Consider the following 16,936-nt stretch of genomic DNA (forward strand, 5'->3'; position numbering starts at 1 on the left):
ACCCTGCTGCTTTAAAGGACCTCGCTAGCCAAAGATCCTTTATATGACAGGAGCACACTGATGCTTTTAAGGACCTACTATCAAAGATCTTCTTAAACTGCTATTTTTAAGGAACCGATGAAGCGATGCTAGTCAAATATTCTCACAATGACATTAATTCTCTGTTGTTTTTATTGACCTACATCAAAAACCAACTTTACGACAGGACTCCCCACTCTGGAAAAACTAGTCAAAGATCCTCTCTGTGGAAAAACAGATTTTCTGTTTTGTCGAGTTGTCTGTTTATTATTTCACGGTAGGAACTATGAATCAATTCCTTTTGCTTTTGACATAAGTGAAGTTAGCTGGTTTGGAAATGTGTTTCTTTATTTTTTCTCAAGCTGCTGCACCTCCCCTGCTTTAGCCTACTGGTTTTGCCACGACCCCAACACCCTTAAGCACTTTTCCTTCTTTTTAAATACTTCCTCCAAGATCGACGAGTGCTACATCGGCCCCGTGCCTCCAAAGGAGGTGACGTTCGCTCGTCTGAATGACAACATCAGGGAGGGCTTCCTCACTGACATGTGCAAGAAGTTCGGGGACATTGAGGAAGTGGAGATCCTCTACAACCCGAAGAACAAGAAGCACCTGGGAATTGCTAAAGTGGTCTTTGAGAGCGTCAAGGCCGCTAAGGTGGCCGTGCAGTCGCTGCACAACACGTCCGTGATGGGGAACATCATCCATGTGGAGCTTGACCCCAAAGGTAAACCTGACTGACGTCCTCCTTACTTGTAGTTTGCAGCGTATGAAAAGCTGCATTATTTCAGGCAACAGCTGTCAGGTAGTTGGCTCCATTGCTTGGGCACCTAATTGAATTTCATTGAATTGTAATCCCTGCTCCCACAAGCCCACTGCTGAGGGTGCCCTCTACTCCCAGTGTGCCTAATTTCAGCCATGTAAACAAACACTTAAACAACCTGTCAGCATCCTCCCCCCTGCAGCTCTACTCGCTTTAATGTAGGTGCTACAATTGTAGCTTTAGTCAGGTAATAGTTGCGTGGGCACTGTCCCATTCCGAAATTTTTTTTTCCTCCATAGATTTTTGGGTTTGTTTCCAGCTGCAAACGAGCATTCCCTGTTGTTAGAACAATGCCAGATTACCTCCAACAATGGCCTCTTTATAAACTTGCCATCAAATCCGTTTCTGTTTGCTATTCCTCAGGTGAGAATCGCCTTAGGTACTTCCAGCTCCTGATGAATGGCAGCTACACTCCGCGGACTCTTCCTGTCGGCGCGGAGGAAGCAAGGGAAGTCTCTCCTCGTAGCCTGGCGGAAGCCTTACTGGTAAATTGGGGGAAATTCATCCAATATGAAGAATTGCTGAGCTCAGCAGACTTATTTATCCAGAGATGCCTTTTTTTTATCAGTGAACACAGGTGGTCGAGCAGAAGGGTTCTCGTTTGCCCTTCCTTTAAGGAATTGCATCTCAAAAGGGCTTTGAAATATGCACTTTGACCTTGTAGCATTACACCCTCCCACCCCACAGTCTCCCGCCTGTGCCCAGCCCTGATACTCCCATCCACTAGTTAATTTTTTACTTTTGTCAAGACATGTTTGTTTTTTGTGCAACTTCCCGTCGAGCATCAAAATTTATATTTTTTAAATATTTCCATTGCATCTAATAGACAATCTACACAATGGCGCTTTTTTTTCAAATTGTCTAAATATTTAGCATGGGAAATTCCACAGAACACTTGTTGCCCAGATGCCATGTCAAATTTGGTCATTTGTGATTTGTTAGGTATGCATCAACAAAAAAATGAGTTCCTTGTTGATTTTAAAATCAATCTTGGATCACAGTTGGCGGTAGGGGGGGAACTGTGTGCCATAATCACAGTTTGGTTTATTTTCAGTACAGTAAGGGAAAGCGCAAAACACAAGACCGGACTGGAACTGATTAGCTTTTGTGTAAACAGCTTTTAATGGTTTAAATAAAAAAAACTGCAACCTGCAGCAGCTGCTTTTATCTTAGCCGCTTTGTCCGATTACACAAAAATCGCATTACAAATACATTTGCCAGTTATGCTGCTATTTTCACTTTTCCCGCTGTTTTATTGGTCCAAATATCTCCTCCTCATCTAATCCAGACTTTTATTTGTCCGTCCTGAAGGCATACGAGCCAATCCGCAGGTTATCTGAAAGCAGCCTCTCTGCAGCGTCAGGGCCCGTGCCACCCAGCAGCAGCAGCTCCACCACACCGCTGTCCCTGGAGACGGGCTACTCGAGCCTTAGGCAGGACACGCCCCAGTCCCAGGGGACCCCACGCCAGGCAGGCACGCCCTTCTCTCAAGACTCCAGCTACTCCAGTCGTCAGTCTACGCCCGCGTACCAGTCCAGCCGGGCAGAGAGTTCGGGAGGATACAAGTCCCGGAGACACGAGAGCAAGTTCCAGGATGCGTACAACCGTAGACCGGAGAGGCCTCAGTATCGTAGCAACATGTATCGGAGTACGTCGTCTGAGCAAGCGCCCTTTAAACAGCAGCATCTCACCCCGCCGGAACCGCCGCCAACAACTCCGTCTTTCACCTACACAGCACCTCCCCCTGCTACGCCAAATTTCAAGTCGGCTTTCTCACCCTACCAGGCTCCCTTGCCACCAGCTTTCCCAGCTTCGGAACCCACGTTTCATCACCCAGCCCAAAGGGAGGGTGAGTACCACAGACCGCCACAGCCGCCCCCTGTAGCTCCTACTGACTTTCCGCCCGTTAAGGATAGACCTGAAACGCCTCCCATCCCAGAGCCCCCACCCGAACCGGGCCCCCAACCAACCACGCCGCCTCCTCAAACCCCCGAGCACTGCCCCTCACCCGGTTCCCCGGCCCCGGATCCAGAGCGCAATAGCCTGGACTCTCGTATTGAGATGCTCCTCAAGGAGAAAAGGACTAAACTGCTGCCCTTCCTGGCGGAGCAAGTCTCGGACACTGAGGTGCGAATGGAAGGAAGTCCCATTTCCTCCTCGTCCTCACAGCTCTCCCCCATTCCCCTGTACACCGCTGGGACGCAAAACTCCCGTCCCTGTAGCACAGGCTTGGAGGACATCAGTCCCACACCACTGCCGGATTCAGATGAGGACGAGACGATACTTGGGACCGCCTCGCTAGTAAAGAGAATTGGCTCTCCTGTCCGTGAGATGACAAGCAACAGTGAGGTGAAAGATGAACTTCCTCGGGACCACTCAGAAACTGACAAAATGGACACGGTAAGACATAACATTCACCAAACACCTCAGACATAATCATTCATTCATTCATTCATTCATTCATTTTCTACCGCTTTTTTCTCAATAATTCTCGTTTTTATTTTTTAATGACGCAAACAGAGCTATTGATGAACAATGTTTGTTACAGTGGTGTAGAACTGCACTTCATCATGTGGAGGACTGTTTGTATTATTTGAACTTCCCTATGCAGCGACAGGAGAAGTGAAAACAATTACAGTGGCTCTCTGTATGATTCAGTGCAGGGGTGTCCAGACCTTTTCCTCTGGGGACACACACAGAAACATGGACATGTTAAAAACCAATCCATATAAATGCTAAGCCAGCTGAACAAAATACATTAGCTTTGAGTTGTAGGCACAGGAAGTAAGGCGTGGTTTCAAGTGCTTATAGTAAACTTTCCCTTTTCATTCCACTTGTTTCTTCAATTTAAAAAAAAATCGGGGGTTTCCCAGCATCTCAAATGTGGCGTATGAGCTTAAACATGTTTGTGTGTAAAGGAGTTTTGTTCTCCTGTGTTTCTGCACCCTTGACTTATGTGCAATTGAGGAATGAAATACTATTTTTGTTTCCTGTTTCGCTTGCAAAGGAAAGCACTAATTTGACTGTTGGCCCCATTCAGTGCTATACTTCCTGTGCCTGCCCGAGCCTGACAGTCAGGACTGGTCGCCCGCCGCGTGTGTTCTCACATTTCAGTTATTACAAGGCAAACATCATTTGTGTAACGACGCCACTCCTGCTTCAGGATAACTATTGTTTCCTTTGCAATGGTTCCAACTGGGGAGCCTTTTTCATGTTACAGATCTTTCATCATTGCTTCGGTTCATAATTTGCTGTCATTTTGAATGAGCGACAGGAGCTTCACTTTCATTGACCTCTCAAATTAACCCTTGTATTATGTTGCGGGTCAATTTGACCCGTTTCAGTTAAGGTTAACAAGGTTAACTAGCATGATTTGTTAACCGTTGTATTATGTTGCGGGTCAATTTGACCCGTTTCAGTTAAGGTTAACAAGGTTGACTAGCATGATTTGTTAACAAATCATGCTAGCATCATGGTAGTTAACCCTTGCATTATGTTACGGGTCAATTTGACCTGTTTCAGTTTTTGTGTTAATGACCCTAGATGAGGAAAAGTCACAAAATTTCGTGAAGAAAAAGAAAGGATAACCAGTACTTTGGTCAACACAAAAACTGAAACGGGTATAATTGACCCGTAACATAATACAAGGGTTAACAAATCATGCTAGTTAACCTTGTATTATGTTACGGATCAATTTGACCCGTTTCAGTTTTTGTGTTAATGACCCTAGATGAGGAAAAGTCACAAAATTTCATGAAGAAAAAGAAAGGATAACCAGTACTTTGGTCAACACAAAAACTGAAACGGGTCAAATTGACCCGTAACATAATACAAGGGTTAAAGATTGTGATTGGAACAGAAACTGATAACATACCACCTTCCCCTTTGCAGGCTTCGTCTCGTGCCCTCTGCAGCTCTAAAATAATAACACGCTTAGCCCTCAGAGAATTTACGTTTTTGTTCCTGTGACACACTCTTGCAAGTCTTTGACCTGACATAGGTCTTGTGTCGGTGACCATACCATCAAAGAGCGCTTGACATTGCTTCAGTGAGAATAATGTTGAAGCACATGGCGTGTTTTTATGCAACACATAAAAACTCTTTGTGTTTCATAATGTTTTCCACAAAGGAATCAAAGTTCTCATGTAGAGAAGAAACATGAGACATGACATTGCCATAAGATCATAGCACTTACTAAATGCCAAGTCAGCTAATGGCACAATGTATGTTTATTGCAGGCACTAGGGACATAGCTGTATGCCTTTAAGTTTAAACCAGGCGTTTCCAAACTTTTTTTATACTCACCTGTTCCCACTTGGCAATTAATCATGTTTCCTAAGCCTTTTCGTCCTCGTTCTTCTTCACCTATTTTGGATCAACATTTGCAATAAAACTGTTGTAACAAGTGACTTTGTGACAGTTCCAGTACCACTCTCCATGTCACTTTAATTGTAATTGTTCATTAGTGACAAAGGAAGCTAACAAAAAATTGTGGACCAGCATCATTTGATTTTATTTTAAATCCGACCAAAGTATGGCATCACATGTGTGAGCTCGGACCTCAACAAATACTGTAACTGATGAGATGTTTATTACTAATATATGCATGCATATGAGCACCACCTAGTGGACAGGATAATGTTCTCCCTGCAGTAAGACACCTTGTAAAAATGTTTCGCTCTACCCTTGTCACACAGAGTCATCAGTCGTCGGGAGAAGACATGGAGATCTCGGATGATGAAATGCCCGGCACGCCAATCACCGGTGGTGATTGTAGCAAAGGCATTGTCGTAAATTCTGCCGTGTCCCCCCTCCAGACGCTAGCCCTCCATCCCCCCGGGTTCCCCCACCTCGCCCACCAGGCCGGCTTCGCCATCCCCCATCACCACCTTGGCCCCCACTCGGCCGTGCCGGGGCACCACCTCGCTGCTCACCCCGGCGTGCACCCACACATGCTGCCGCATATGGCTCACTACCCGCCAAACATGATTCCGCTGGTGCAAATGGAACTGATGAGCTGTTTGCGGTGGGAACAGTGGAGTACGGTCCCCATGTCCTTTCAGATGCAACAGCAGATGTTGAGTCGCATGGCTCAGACACGTGGCCCTTATCCCTATCCACATTTTCTGGATAGCGCCGCATCAGGGCCATTTGTGGGACCCTATCCGCATTTGTCCATGGGGGCTGCGCACGGTGCAGCAGGGGCTCCCGGGCAACAGTGGCAGCATCACAGTATACCTAAGTTCAACCCAACTGTCCCTCCTCCTGGGTATGAAACTAAAAAGGAGGATCCCCACAAAGCCACTATCGAAGGTGTCCTTCAGGTCATTGTCAAAGAACTGAAGGCTATCATGAAGAGGGACCTCAACCGTAAAATGGTGGAGGTGGTCGCTTTCAGAGCTTTTGATGAATGGTGGGAGAAGAAAGAACGCTCAGCAAAGGTAAGGACTTCTTTTTACATTTCACCAGTCTTGATTTTGGAATTTACACAGTTGAAAAGTGCCGTTTTGTATGTCTGTAGCAATAATGCTAATGATCTGCGTTTGTCAACACGTGTCTATGACATTTTGTGGCTCATTGTGCTCTTCATTCACTTTGTTCACATGTTTTCCCAGGCGTCCTTGACTCCAATTAAAGGTGCTGAAGGGAAAGAAGAAGAAAGACCGAAGCCTAAAGAGACAATAGGTTCGAGCCTGCTCGAGAACTGGAACAAGGGCGAGGGGCTTGGCTACGAAGGAATGGGCCTGGGAATTGGTTTGCGAGGAGCCATCCGGTTGCCATCATTCAAGGTCAGCCTTCAGTCGAAGGAGTTTTGCTATTCCTGACCACCATGGCCACGGTTTTTGGTGTTCATTCACATGCTGCGTGCAGGTCAAAAGGAAGGACCCACCTGAGGCCGCCACTGCGGGGGAGAACAAACGAGCGCGACCCTCCACCCCAGTGGAAGACGAGCTGGAGGATGAAGGTATACGCCCCCAACCTCCTGTCGGTGTTGGGTACGTGCTGCACGTCCACAGCTGCTCATGTTTTCACTGTTCACCTCTGTTAGACCGTGAGCGAGACCCGGCGGAGCTCCCCTTGGACGACCCCAAAATGGGCGCCGATAGTATCTCGGCCAAACGAAGACACTCGCGCCCTCTGGAGCTGGACAGCGAGGGCGAGGAGGAGGTGGACACCTCTGGGAAAGAGGAGGAGTCACTTGGGGACAGAGAGGAAGAGCCAGATGAAAGAGAGCCGGCTGACCGGCTGTCTCCAAGCAAAGTAAGCCCCCCTTCTAAAGATGGCAGCTGCTGGTACGCCAAACCACACGATGTTGGTGAAATATTCTTCCCCCTGGTTTTGTTTTTGCAGAGCGGTGAAGAGGAGGGTGGCAGAGAGTCATCTAGTGGGAGTGCATCATCAGACTCCTCAGCTGATGGTACTTTATTAACCAAATGCCAAACTTGCACACATTCTCGCGTCTTTACATGATCTCTCGCAGAGTTTATTTTTTTTTATAAAACTGCAGCATCTTTTAATCTCACAGAGTCCACAAGTTCAGGGTCCTCCAAAAGTAGCTCAGACTCCTCATCAGAGAGCTCAGAGTCTTCGGAATACGAGTTGAGCTCAGAAGAAGAGGACTCGGAGGTGGAAGTCGAAGATGAGGATGAGGGCAAAGGTTCCAAGAGCTCTTCGTCCTCGTCGTCTTCTTCGTCCTCGTCCTCTGATGAAGAAGGGGAGGCAGGCTCCAAGCCGCCGAGTCCTCCTGCGGAGGTGACTACAAACTCTATGGAGGATCTAAGACCTCCAAGACATGAGGAAGGGGTACCCGAGGGCCTGAAGCCACCGTCACCTAAAGGTGTTCCCGGTAGGTGTCTCCTCCTAAATTACAAATCATTTTAGTTTTAATGTTGTTCAATAAAATTCTTTGGTTTTTAGTCATAAAGGAAGGCGTTTGTGCAGTGAAGTCAGAACATCAGGAGAACTTACGGCCGCGCACGCCAACAGGCGCCCTGCTTGACAGCAACCATGAGAGCAAACCCAAAGGTAAAGCAGAGCCTCAGGAAGTGGCCCCCCAGCCGGGCCGATCAGCCCCGTCCCACCTCGATTCCACAACAGCCACACCCAGATCCACCTCTGCCTCTTTAATGCACCTCCCTCTCCCGCCTCACCCGACAGTAGAAGATCGCTCCCTCCTCCACCCGCCTTCCGCTCCTCTGCCAGAACTCCCTCAGCGGGCTCGGCTCCCCACGGACGAGGACATTCCCCGAACACCTGGCAGGGACCTGATGGAGCGTGCCAGGAGTCTGGGCAAGTCTCAGAGCACGGACACGGTGCCCAACACCCCAGGTAGTGACGCCCCGCTGACGGGGAGCAGCCTGATGCTCAGCTCCCCTCACATTCCTGGTAGTCCCTTTTCCTACCCTGCACAGTCTCCTGTCCTTAGCGCTGGAGTCCCTCGCACTCCTGGTAGAGACTTAACCTTCACCCCTGTCTTCCCCGACCCCTCAACACTTGCTCTTAATCGGAAGATTTCCTCTGAGAGCCTGGATGATAGGCCTCTGTTTAAGGAGCCTCCCATCAGCCACTTGCCTAACCAAGCCTCATCAACAGGTACCGAGCCTGCAGGCAGCCTATCAGAGGAGCTCCCCGTGGGCTTCACAGAGGAGGATTCCGACGTGTTCGACTGCATCTCCTCAAAGCGTAAACCCGGGCGACCCAAAGGCAAAAAGATCCCCGCCGTCTCTGTCTCAGCAGTTGATGAGTCTTTGGATCTGTCGCCTGAATTGACATCTTTAGCCAACAACACGCATATCCGAGACCTTGCCATGCAGAAGATGTCCTCCAAGTCTCCCAGTCGCCCCAGTCCAGACTTAAGGGCAGGTGAACCTAAGATGGTGCTGTCTGAAGCCGAAGACGGATTCCTCTCCTACGAAGACGACACTCCCGTGCCCATAAAGCCTGCTAGGCGGGCGCGGCGCAATTGGGAGGAGCTGTTGCTCGACAGCCTGTCGCCCGTCACCACGCCACCGCGGGCGTACTTCACACGACGCAGCGACTTTGAGGAGATGACCATCTTGTACGACATCTGGAATGAAGGCATTGATGAGGAGGACGTACGGCTGTTGCAAGTCACTTATGACAAGATGCTGCAACAGGATAACGGCAACGACTGGCTCAACGACACACTTTGGGTCAACCATCCTCATATCCTTTCAAACATCCTCAAAGGGGTCATTTCTATGAAAAATCAGTCCGTTTATTGACGTGTTGTAGTATTATCCCCGTTGTAGTTCCTTCCTTGACCTCTCTGCACCCACCAACATCCCCCGCATTAAGAAGAAGAGGCGGGACGACGGTATGAGGGATCACATGACCGGCTGTGCCAGAAGCGAGGGCTACTACAAGATCGACAAGAAGGACAAGATCAAGTACCTTCAGAGCACCCGGCTGCAGTCGGAGGAGCCGCCCGTGGACACACAGGTGGGGGGTATAGTGGAGGAAACTTTCCAGACTGTTGTAAAAGTCGAGATATTTGACAGACTGTTTGTGTGCAGGGCATGAGCATTCCCGCACAAGTCCACGCCTCCACCAGGGCAGGATCGGAGCGGCGGTCCGAGCAGCGGCGCCTGCTGTCGTCATTTGCGTGCGACAGTGACCTGTTGAAATTCAACCAGCTGAAGGTGAGCAAACACACATACATATATATATATATACAGTAAACCTCGGATATATCGGACTCGGATATATCGGAAATTCGCTCACAACGGACAGATAAAAAAGAACCAATTTTTCTGTAATGCATTTCCAATAAAAATTCATTGCATATATCGGATTTTTTATAACGGATTTTGCCTATTTCGGACAAAATCTCCAGTCCCGTTCCAATGCATTTCCATTAAATTTCCCTCGCATATATCGGATGGCCGCATCGTGGCGCTCCGATTCGCCGAATCGTGACAGGCCACTATACGACGTCGTTTGCAGCGTTGCCTGCGCGTCCAGGTACATTGGAAACATAGTCAAGGAAGTGCCTTTTTATAACGGATAAAATCCGATTTACACATATACCGGATATAAATCCGATATACGCGTAAAACGGACATTTTCCGATATACGCATATAACGGATTTCGCTTATATCGGACAAAACCAGTGGGAACAATTGAATCCGATATATCCGAAGTTTTCTGTAATATAAAGAATGTTGACAAATCTCCGGTTTTTCCTCTTTCAGTTCCGTAAGAAGAAGATCCGATTTTGCAAGTCTCACATCCATGACTGGGGTTTGTTTGCCTTGGAACCCATCGCTGCAGATGAGATGGTCATAGAGTACGTGGGACAAAACATCAGACAGGTGAGGAGGCATTAAGCGTTCTTCTATTCACGTTTAGTGCATACTTCTTCAAAGATCGATTGTCATCACATGTTGATGATGCCACAAAGCTGATATTATATATCTTGTTGACTCTTAAGTAATCTGTGAATGCAAGGTCCAAAGCTACAATGTCAAGTTTGATCTGGATCACATCCAGTATGTCTGGTTGGTGACCGTTTCAGTTTGTTTTGGGCCCGTTTTATCAGAAGCGTTGTGCAAGTTACTGGACAAATTTTCATCCATTGACTTGAATATAAGACAACCAATCTTTTTCAAGAAAATATTCAAAAACAACAGATCACCATTAAAAAAAATACATTTCTCAAACTTTCACTTTGACACAATTATTTATGTTAAATATCTAAACTATGAACTCTATGTGGAGTTTGCATGTTCTCCCCGTGCATGCGTGGGTTTTCTCCGGGTACTCCGGTTTCCTCCCCCATTCCAAAAACATGCTAGGTTAATTGGCGACTCCAAATTGTCCATAGGTATGAATGTGAGTGTGAATGGTTGTTTGTCTATATGTGCCCTGTGATTGGCCGGCGACCAGTCCAGGGTGTACCCCGCCTCTCGCTCGAAGATAGCTGGGATAGGCTCCAGCACCCCCGCGACCCTCGTGAGGAAAAGCGGTAGAAAATGAATGAATGAATGAATGAATCTAAACTATGTCAACATAACACAAACATCAAAAATAGCTATTTATTTACAAACATAAACTATGTTCACCTTTACTAAACTGTGTCCAGATGCTAACGTGCGAGTCTGTTATGTCTTATTTATGTCTAAGATGTCTGATTTTCTATGATTGTGTCTACCTCATTGGGTAATGCAAGTGTAAAGGAAATTATAGGGGTGTTATTAGAGGGCTTTAATCATGCTAACAAAAAACACACAGAGGTCATAAATGGGTTTTCTACTGTTTGCTGTGTGTGTTTGCAGGTGATTGCGGACATGCGCGAGAAACGCTATGAGGATGAGGGCATTGGCAGCAGCTACATGTTCCGTGTGGACCACGACACCATCATCGATGCCACCAAGTGTGGCAACTTTGCACGCTTCATCAACCACAGTTGCAACGTAAGACAGCGATGACGACTAAATGCATTCGTACCAAACTTTTTGTCTCATGAGACTCATGTTTTTGACCTCCTTTTCCAGCCTAACTGTTACGCCAAGGTCATCACTGTGGAGGCGCAAAAGAAGATTGTGATCTACTCGAGACAGGCCATCAATGTCAACGAGGAGATCACGTACGACTACAAGTTCCCCATTGAGGACGAGAAGATCCCCTGCCTTTGCGGCGCGGAGAACTGCCGGGGGACGCTCAATTAAGGCCAAAGGGTCTTTTTACTGCACTCATCACATGTTGATTGTTTACGATTTATGGTGCTGTTCAGTCGGACGTGTCTGGGGGGGGGGGGGGTTATTTTAATTTTCACGTCTCCTTCTCACCCCGGTATTCCGCCACATGTGCAGCTGCTCCCATTGACACAAAAAGGATGGAAGAAGAAGCAAAGCCTTCTTTTTCCAACTCTTGATTCTGCCTCTGGACTAATTCATCACACGAATCAACTAGAATGACCACAAAGGGGCAAACCCTCCGTAATAAGTGAGGGGACAAAAATCCTTAAATGTTAACCTACTTAAAACCAACAACTATCACATCATGCATTGATACAGAATTGATGCATTTTATCCAGTTATAGTGTTCTCTTCAAGAGTATTTATGGGCACATACTGTAAGTGTTCCACAACGTGCAATGCAGCGTCCCCTGTGGGCCCGCAATGCACAGGCAATCATGTAGTCATCCTGAAAAAAAAATTAAGCTTGAAGTGTGTGAGAGCTGACTTCATCTTGTATTATTACAACTCAGTGTTTAATACCTAAACAAATCATCATGGCACTTCCGCTTTATCACCCCCTGGACATCATATTTTACTTTTCATCTGGTTGCTTTAACAATAATTGAGTTTTTTTTAAATCCAGTGATGTGAATATTGTATACTTGTACAAAAGACCTACAAGCTTTTTTTTTTTTTTTACACAGTCACGGGGTCACACTTTTAAGATTTCTTTTCTAGTAAAAGACTGACTATTAAAAAAAATCAGGGAATTTACAAGGAATTAAGTTTATTTAAGGTTAAAGAAAAGAACAAAAAAGAGGAAAGAAAGAAGGTCCACTGTGTCCAGGAAGTCACCATCTCCCCCTTTTGGAAAGATTGTTTCTTGTAGAAACGTCTTCTCTTAATTGTCCGTCTTGCTTTGTAATTCTCTTTAAAGTGTGTACATAAGCTAACTGTGAATATTATATAAATATATATATTTTTGTTCCCCAGGGATTTGCTACACACATCAAGAGCTCCGAGAGCTGTGTAACAATATGATTGCGAGCAGTGAGCTTGTAGCAGGACATTTTTCAGCTTGTGTCAAGCTTTTGTTTTGTTAGGTTTATTTGTATTGTAAATTCTATGAAAAGTTGTTTTGTGGTGTGGAGAGAAAGAAAAAGTGCATAATCGGCATAGGAAGAGGACTGAACAATCAGCCTGCTCCTCTTTGTCTATTTATTACATAACAAATGTATGAAAATGTTCAACATGGAAATAAAGCAGTTTTGCATACATCCATACAGAATTTCTTTGGAGAAAAGTGATTATAATTTGACGTTTGGCAGCTCTGCAATCTGAATGACATCTCAAAGAACAAATCGGCATGATTACTCTTAATGTATTTTACGTGTATTTTTTAACCTGTGAAATGACCCTGTACCCTGAAGTTTTTATAACAACTGACTCCTGGCTGAATGTGACTGTGAATGGTTGTCTATATGTGCCCTGTGATTGGCTGGTATGAGTGAATGGTTGTCTATATGTGCCCTGTGATTGGCTGACGACCAGTCCAGGGCGAACCCCTCCTCTCGCCTAAAAGTGAACTGTCATCGGCTCCCGTATATCCTTGCGAACCTAATGAGGATTAAGCAGCATAGAAAAACAAATTATTGAAAGAATTATTGAATTAATTGGGAATACTTTACCCCACTCCCACTTTCAATCTATTTATATTTAAATTTAGCATAACGTGTGTGACCACTTGTTGCTAGGCAGGATGTAAAGCAAAATGGCTTGGGTGACAAAGTAACAGCACCATCTTCTGGTTATGGTGAGGCACCGGCACGAGGTCATAATGGGCACATATGTTCAATTTAGCTTAATTTTACGGTAACATTAAATGTTCAAAACTTGGTTTGACACGAGCTATTTTTGTAACGTATTAGTCAGTTAATTTGACTGTTGTTTATGCTCGACGTCACTCTTGCACGAGCCAGGACAAAAAGGCTTTGTGTGTGTGTGTGGTCGGTCATGGCCGTGCCAGGAGGCGGGTGGTGTGTAAAGACAAAGATAATTAGCATTAGCTATCAGCTCAAACACAAACACACTCCGTGTCACTAGTCAGTAATCAACAACGCCAGTATGCTAACATGTTATCATGTTGCGAAAGTGCGGAACAGAAATGATTGGGCATAGTACTGGCTTGGCTACAGAACCAAAATTCTTCTGACGCTTTCCGGCATTGTCATTATTGAATCTTTATATTAGAATTTTGTAGGCAAAATGAATAGAGAGAAAATGACTAGAATGATAATGCGTACGCACGTAGCGAATGTGCTGAACAGAAAGGAATGACCAAATTGTTTGTAGTTTGCATTAGCATCAAGGACTAAATGAATGAAACTGTCGAAGTGGGTGGGCTCGACGCAACCGTATTAAATAAATGTTTATTCCTTCCTTACAGTGTTACCAAAGCTTAATAATCAACATATAAAATAGTTATACTAACACTCATGGCGGCCAAATCGTCGTAGGGCGTACGACGGAAGTGGAGTTAACAAACCTAACCATTTAGAGTTCTTGGTTAGCATGACAGTAAGTAGCATTTCTCTAAAGCACCTCAAAACTGTAATATATATGTACATATTATATTTGAATTTCTATTTGACATAAATTAGCTGTTTTTACACATGAAAAGGCATAGTTAATAAGCTAAACTGTACTATATAACGTGTAACTTTACTGGGATACGGTATTGGCGCTAGAAAGAACACATTTTTGGTCAAAAATATCATGGATATATTAACTACTTGGTAATACAGAAAAGGTAAGGATGTGACATGTGATTTTAAATGCTGTTGACTATATTCGAAATATATCATTTAAGACCATTAGGAGCAGTGCGACCGCAGCCGACCCAAGGGTTCGCCCCGCCGCCCCTGTGAGCGCTTTGGCTTCTCTGGATGCCCAGACCCCGCGGCTGAAGGTGGGATGGATGTGTCTGAAGTTGTTCCTGAGAGGCGTGTCCTGCTCTGCGTCCTTCTCTGTGGAGAACATCTGGGAGGTAAACTCACCCAGCTAAAACAACAAAAAAAGGCAAGGATGTATTTACTCATCGAAATCATAAATATAATAATGATAGCTTTAGTAGAGATGTACCTGAGTCCATGAAATGTAGATGGGGACCTCGTAAAGGGTCCAGACCACGGATTGAGAGCATGGAGGGGTGGTGAGGCTACCGTAATACCTGTAATACTGGCTCATGTTGTTCCCAGGCAACAGGCTCATCAATGGAAACGGCTTCACTTTGGTGGTTTGACCTTGGTGAAAGTTATACATAAACGCGACAAAAAAGGTGGAAAAAATATTATGTAAAATAAATCACTGAGAAATAAATATATATAACAATAATTTAAAAAATTTAGTCTGACTCCACTTTTTTCTTTCATTCATTCATTCATTAATTTTCTACCGCTTTTCCTCACGAGGGTCACAGGGGGTGCTGGAGCCTATCCCAGCTGTCCTCGGGTGTGAGGCGGGGTACACCCTGGACTGGTCGCCAGCCAATCACAGGGCACATATAGACAAACAACCATTCACACTCACATTCATTCATACTCACATTCATACCTATGGACAATTTGGAGTCGCCAATTAACCTAGCATGTTTTTGGAATGTGGAAAACCCACGCATGCACGGGGAGAACATACAAAACTCCACACAGAGATGGCCAAGGGTGGAATTGAACCCTGGTCTCCTAGCTGTGAGGTCTGCTCGCTAACCACTTTTCTTAAAAAAATGAAAAACATTCATTTTGAAAGCTTGTCTCACAGAGCTCAAGACATGAAAATTGATTTTGTCTAACCTTTGTAAGCAATAGATGACAATTTTTGCGATATAAGTCCAAAGTGAGTATTCTCTCCAAAAACAACCTGCAAAAGAAGGAAAACTAATCACATTTGTCTATAAAAAGCTAATGAACCTAGTCTTATAAATAAAGCAGACTGACATCAATAAAGAACGCCAGCACAGCGAGCCCAGTGGGATCCTCCAAGGCGGCTGACATGTTGGGATGGATTGCCTTCACGTTGACAATGTGCATCTGAGTGAAAGGCAACACAAACACGTTCGCAATGACGACTGTGTGGACCGCGGCGTGACACAAAGTCTACCTCCATCGGATATCTGCGTCCATCCACCGTGTGCTCTGAGCCGTTACTGCCAGGCCCCCCCCAGTGGAAGTGCAGCTGGAGGGTGTGGTACACATCCGGAAGGCCGCCTCCACTCACCACCATGCCGCCACCGACCTGCAAGACCACTGCAGGCAAATGTCGCTTCAATGCTCAATAATGCAAGGTAGCCACCAAAATACTAACCTGAGTGACCGTCGTTCGTGAGCGTCCATGAGTCTGTTTGGGTCATGTCGAAGCCTACCAGGTGTAGAGGTCCCAGAGAGTCGTTTGTGGTCACCGCCTGGTCTAAATTGATGGGGGAGTGGTGTTCTTCGAGTAGAGGGTGACAAGAGGGAAATGCTTCCCCCCAGGCATAAGGATCTGAGCACCATCCAAAACACAAGCACAGATCTTCTACTGTATATGATAAAAGGACTCTGCTGTTTTTTAATACTCCAAAAATCCTAGTCAAAGATCTTGGATCTCTGTCTAGGCAAAACATCCTTTATATAACAAGAGTGCTCTGCAGTTCTTAAATACCTACTAGAAAAGTATTCAACAGAAGCACTTAGCTGTTTTTAATGAACTTGCTGCAAGAGTCAAAGGTGCTGCTGTGTTTAAGTGCATCCTGCAAAAACACGTGCCAAAGATCCTCTACATAACAGGAGTGCTTGTCACATAGAGCAACTGTCTCTCCAAAGTTTAAAAGTCAACATTCAGGTGATCTGATATCATTTAAGGACCGGATTTGGCCCACAGGCCACCAGTTGAACAACCCTGCTTTAATATAAAGCAGTAAAAGCATGTGATTTCTATCAACCAATCAATAACAACAATGCAAAAAAGTATAAATCTATTCAATAATAAATGTCTTGTCAAGTAGAAATAATGTTACTTACCACAATGTGGCTTATTGTAGCAATAGTCATCTGAAATAAAACAACAAAACGCAAATATTCATTCTTTTGTGACAGATTTAATCCGATATTTTGCAGATGGCTCACCCATATCATCACCACAGGAAGCATGGATGGTCATCAAGAGAGCAGCAGCGGCCACAATCATGGTAAGAGAACCTGGTCCTGCTCCAAACAGGTGATGGGTGGGGGGGGGGGCCTCGGTGTAGGCCGATCCGCTTAAATAGGCCCGCGGGTGAAAACAAACTTTCTCTGCTGCTGATCACTGAAGCGCATCCTGTCCAGTCTGGTGGTCTTTTTTTTTTTTCTTCCCTGAACCAAC

General features: G+C 45.5%; 2 protein-coding genes across 8 annotated transcripts in view; one reads left to right on the forward strand and one right to left on the reverse strand.

Annotated features, from left to right (window-relative positions):
- setd1ba (SET domain containing 1B, histone lysine methyltransferase a) overlaps nucleotides 1-13,027 on the forward strand; it is a 16,821-nt gene extending 3,794 nt beyond the window's left edge. For 3 of the 7 annotated variants that reach the window (XM_058064798.1, XM_058064796.1, XM_058064797.1), the window contains 15 exons: nucleotides 472-742; nucleotides 1,202-1,323; nucleotides 2,150-3,238; nucleotides 5,536-6,279; nucleotides 6,454-6,627; nucleotides 6,710-6,803; nucleotides 6,888-7,099; nucleotides 7,190-7,256; nucleotides 7,365-7,685; nucleotides 7,757-9,024; nucleotides 9,134-9,301; nucleotides 9,376-9,501; nucleotides 10,055-10,174; nucleotides 11,138-11,275; nucleotides 11,357-13,027. In XM_058064798.1, coding sequence (XP_057920781.1) covers nucleotides 472-742; nucleotides 1,202-1,323; nucleotides 2,150-3,238; nucleotides 5,536-6,279; nucleotides 6,454-6,627; nucleotides 6,710-6,803; nucleotides 6,888-7,099; nucleotides 7,190-7,256; nucleotides 7,365-7,685; nucleotides 7,757-9,024; nucleotides 9,134-9,301; nucleotides 9,376-9,501; nucleotides 10,055-10,174; nucleotides 11,138-11,275; nucleotides 11,357-11,530 — 5,088 coding nt within the window. In that variant the 3' untranslated portion in view covers nucleotides 11,531-13,027. The remainder of the gene's footprint in view (nucleotides 1-471; nucleotides 743-1,201; nucleotides 1,324-2,149; nucleotides 3,239-5,535; nucleotides 6,280-6,453; nucleotides 6,628-6,709; nucleotides 6,804-6,887; nucleotides 7,100-7,189; nucleotides 7,257-7,364; nucleotides 7,686-7,756; nucleotides 9,025-9,133; nucleotides 9,302-9,375; nucleotides 9,502-10,054; nucleotides 10,175-11,137; nucleotides 11,276-11,356) is intronic. The other 4 variants (XM_058064799.1, XM_058064800.1, XM_058064801.1 and 1 more) reach the window with 4 other exon arrangements.
- car15 (carbonic anhydrase 15) lies at nucleotides 12,720-16,713 on the reverse strand. Its single transcript, XM_058064808.1, has 8 exons — nucleotides 16,702-16,713; nucleotides 16,597-16,626; nucleotides 15,902-16,078; nucleotides 15,698-15,843; nucleotides 15,535-15,627; nucleotides 15,391-15,457; nucleotides 14,684-14,844; nucleotides 12,720-14,602 (listed from the first exon to the last, which is right to left on the reverse strand). Exons 1-8 carry the CDS (start codon nucleotides 16,703-16,705, stop codon nucleotides 14,387-14,389), a joined length of 894 nt encoding a protein of 297 aa, XP_057920791.1. The 5' UTR covers nucleotides 16,706-16,713; the 3' UTR covers nucleotides 12,720-14,386.
- Between the last annotated feature and the right edge of the window lie 223 nt (nucleotides 16,714-16,936).

Source organism: Doryrhamphus excisus, chromosome 2 (assembly GCF_030265055.1).
Source record: "Doryrhamphus excisus isolate RoL2022-K1 chromosome 2, RoL_Dexc_1.0, whole genome shotgun sequence".
Classification (NCBI taxonomy): domain Eukaryota; kingdom Metazoa; phylum Chordata; class Actinopteri; order Syngnathiformes; family Syngnathidae; genus Doryrhamphus; species Doryrhamphus excisus.

Bases quoted from the DNA above. Each gene is read 5' to 3' on its own strand.
- car15 (XM_058064808.1), bottom strand. The intron at 16,079-16,596 runs GTAAGTAACATT...GATGGTGCTCAG, and splicing joins CTACAATAAGCCACATTGTG to ATCCTTATGCCTGGGGGGAA. The intron at 14,603-14,683 runs GTACATCTCTAC...TTGTTGTTTTAG, and splicing joins TCTACATTTCATGGACTCAG to CTGGGTGAGTTTACCTCCCA.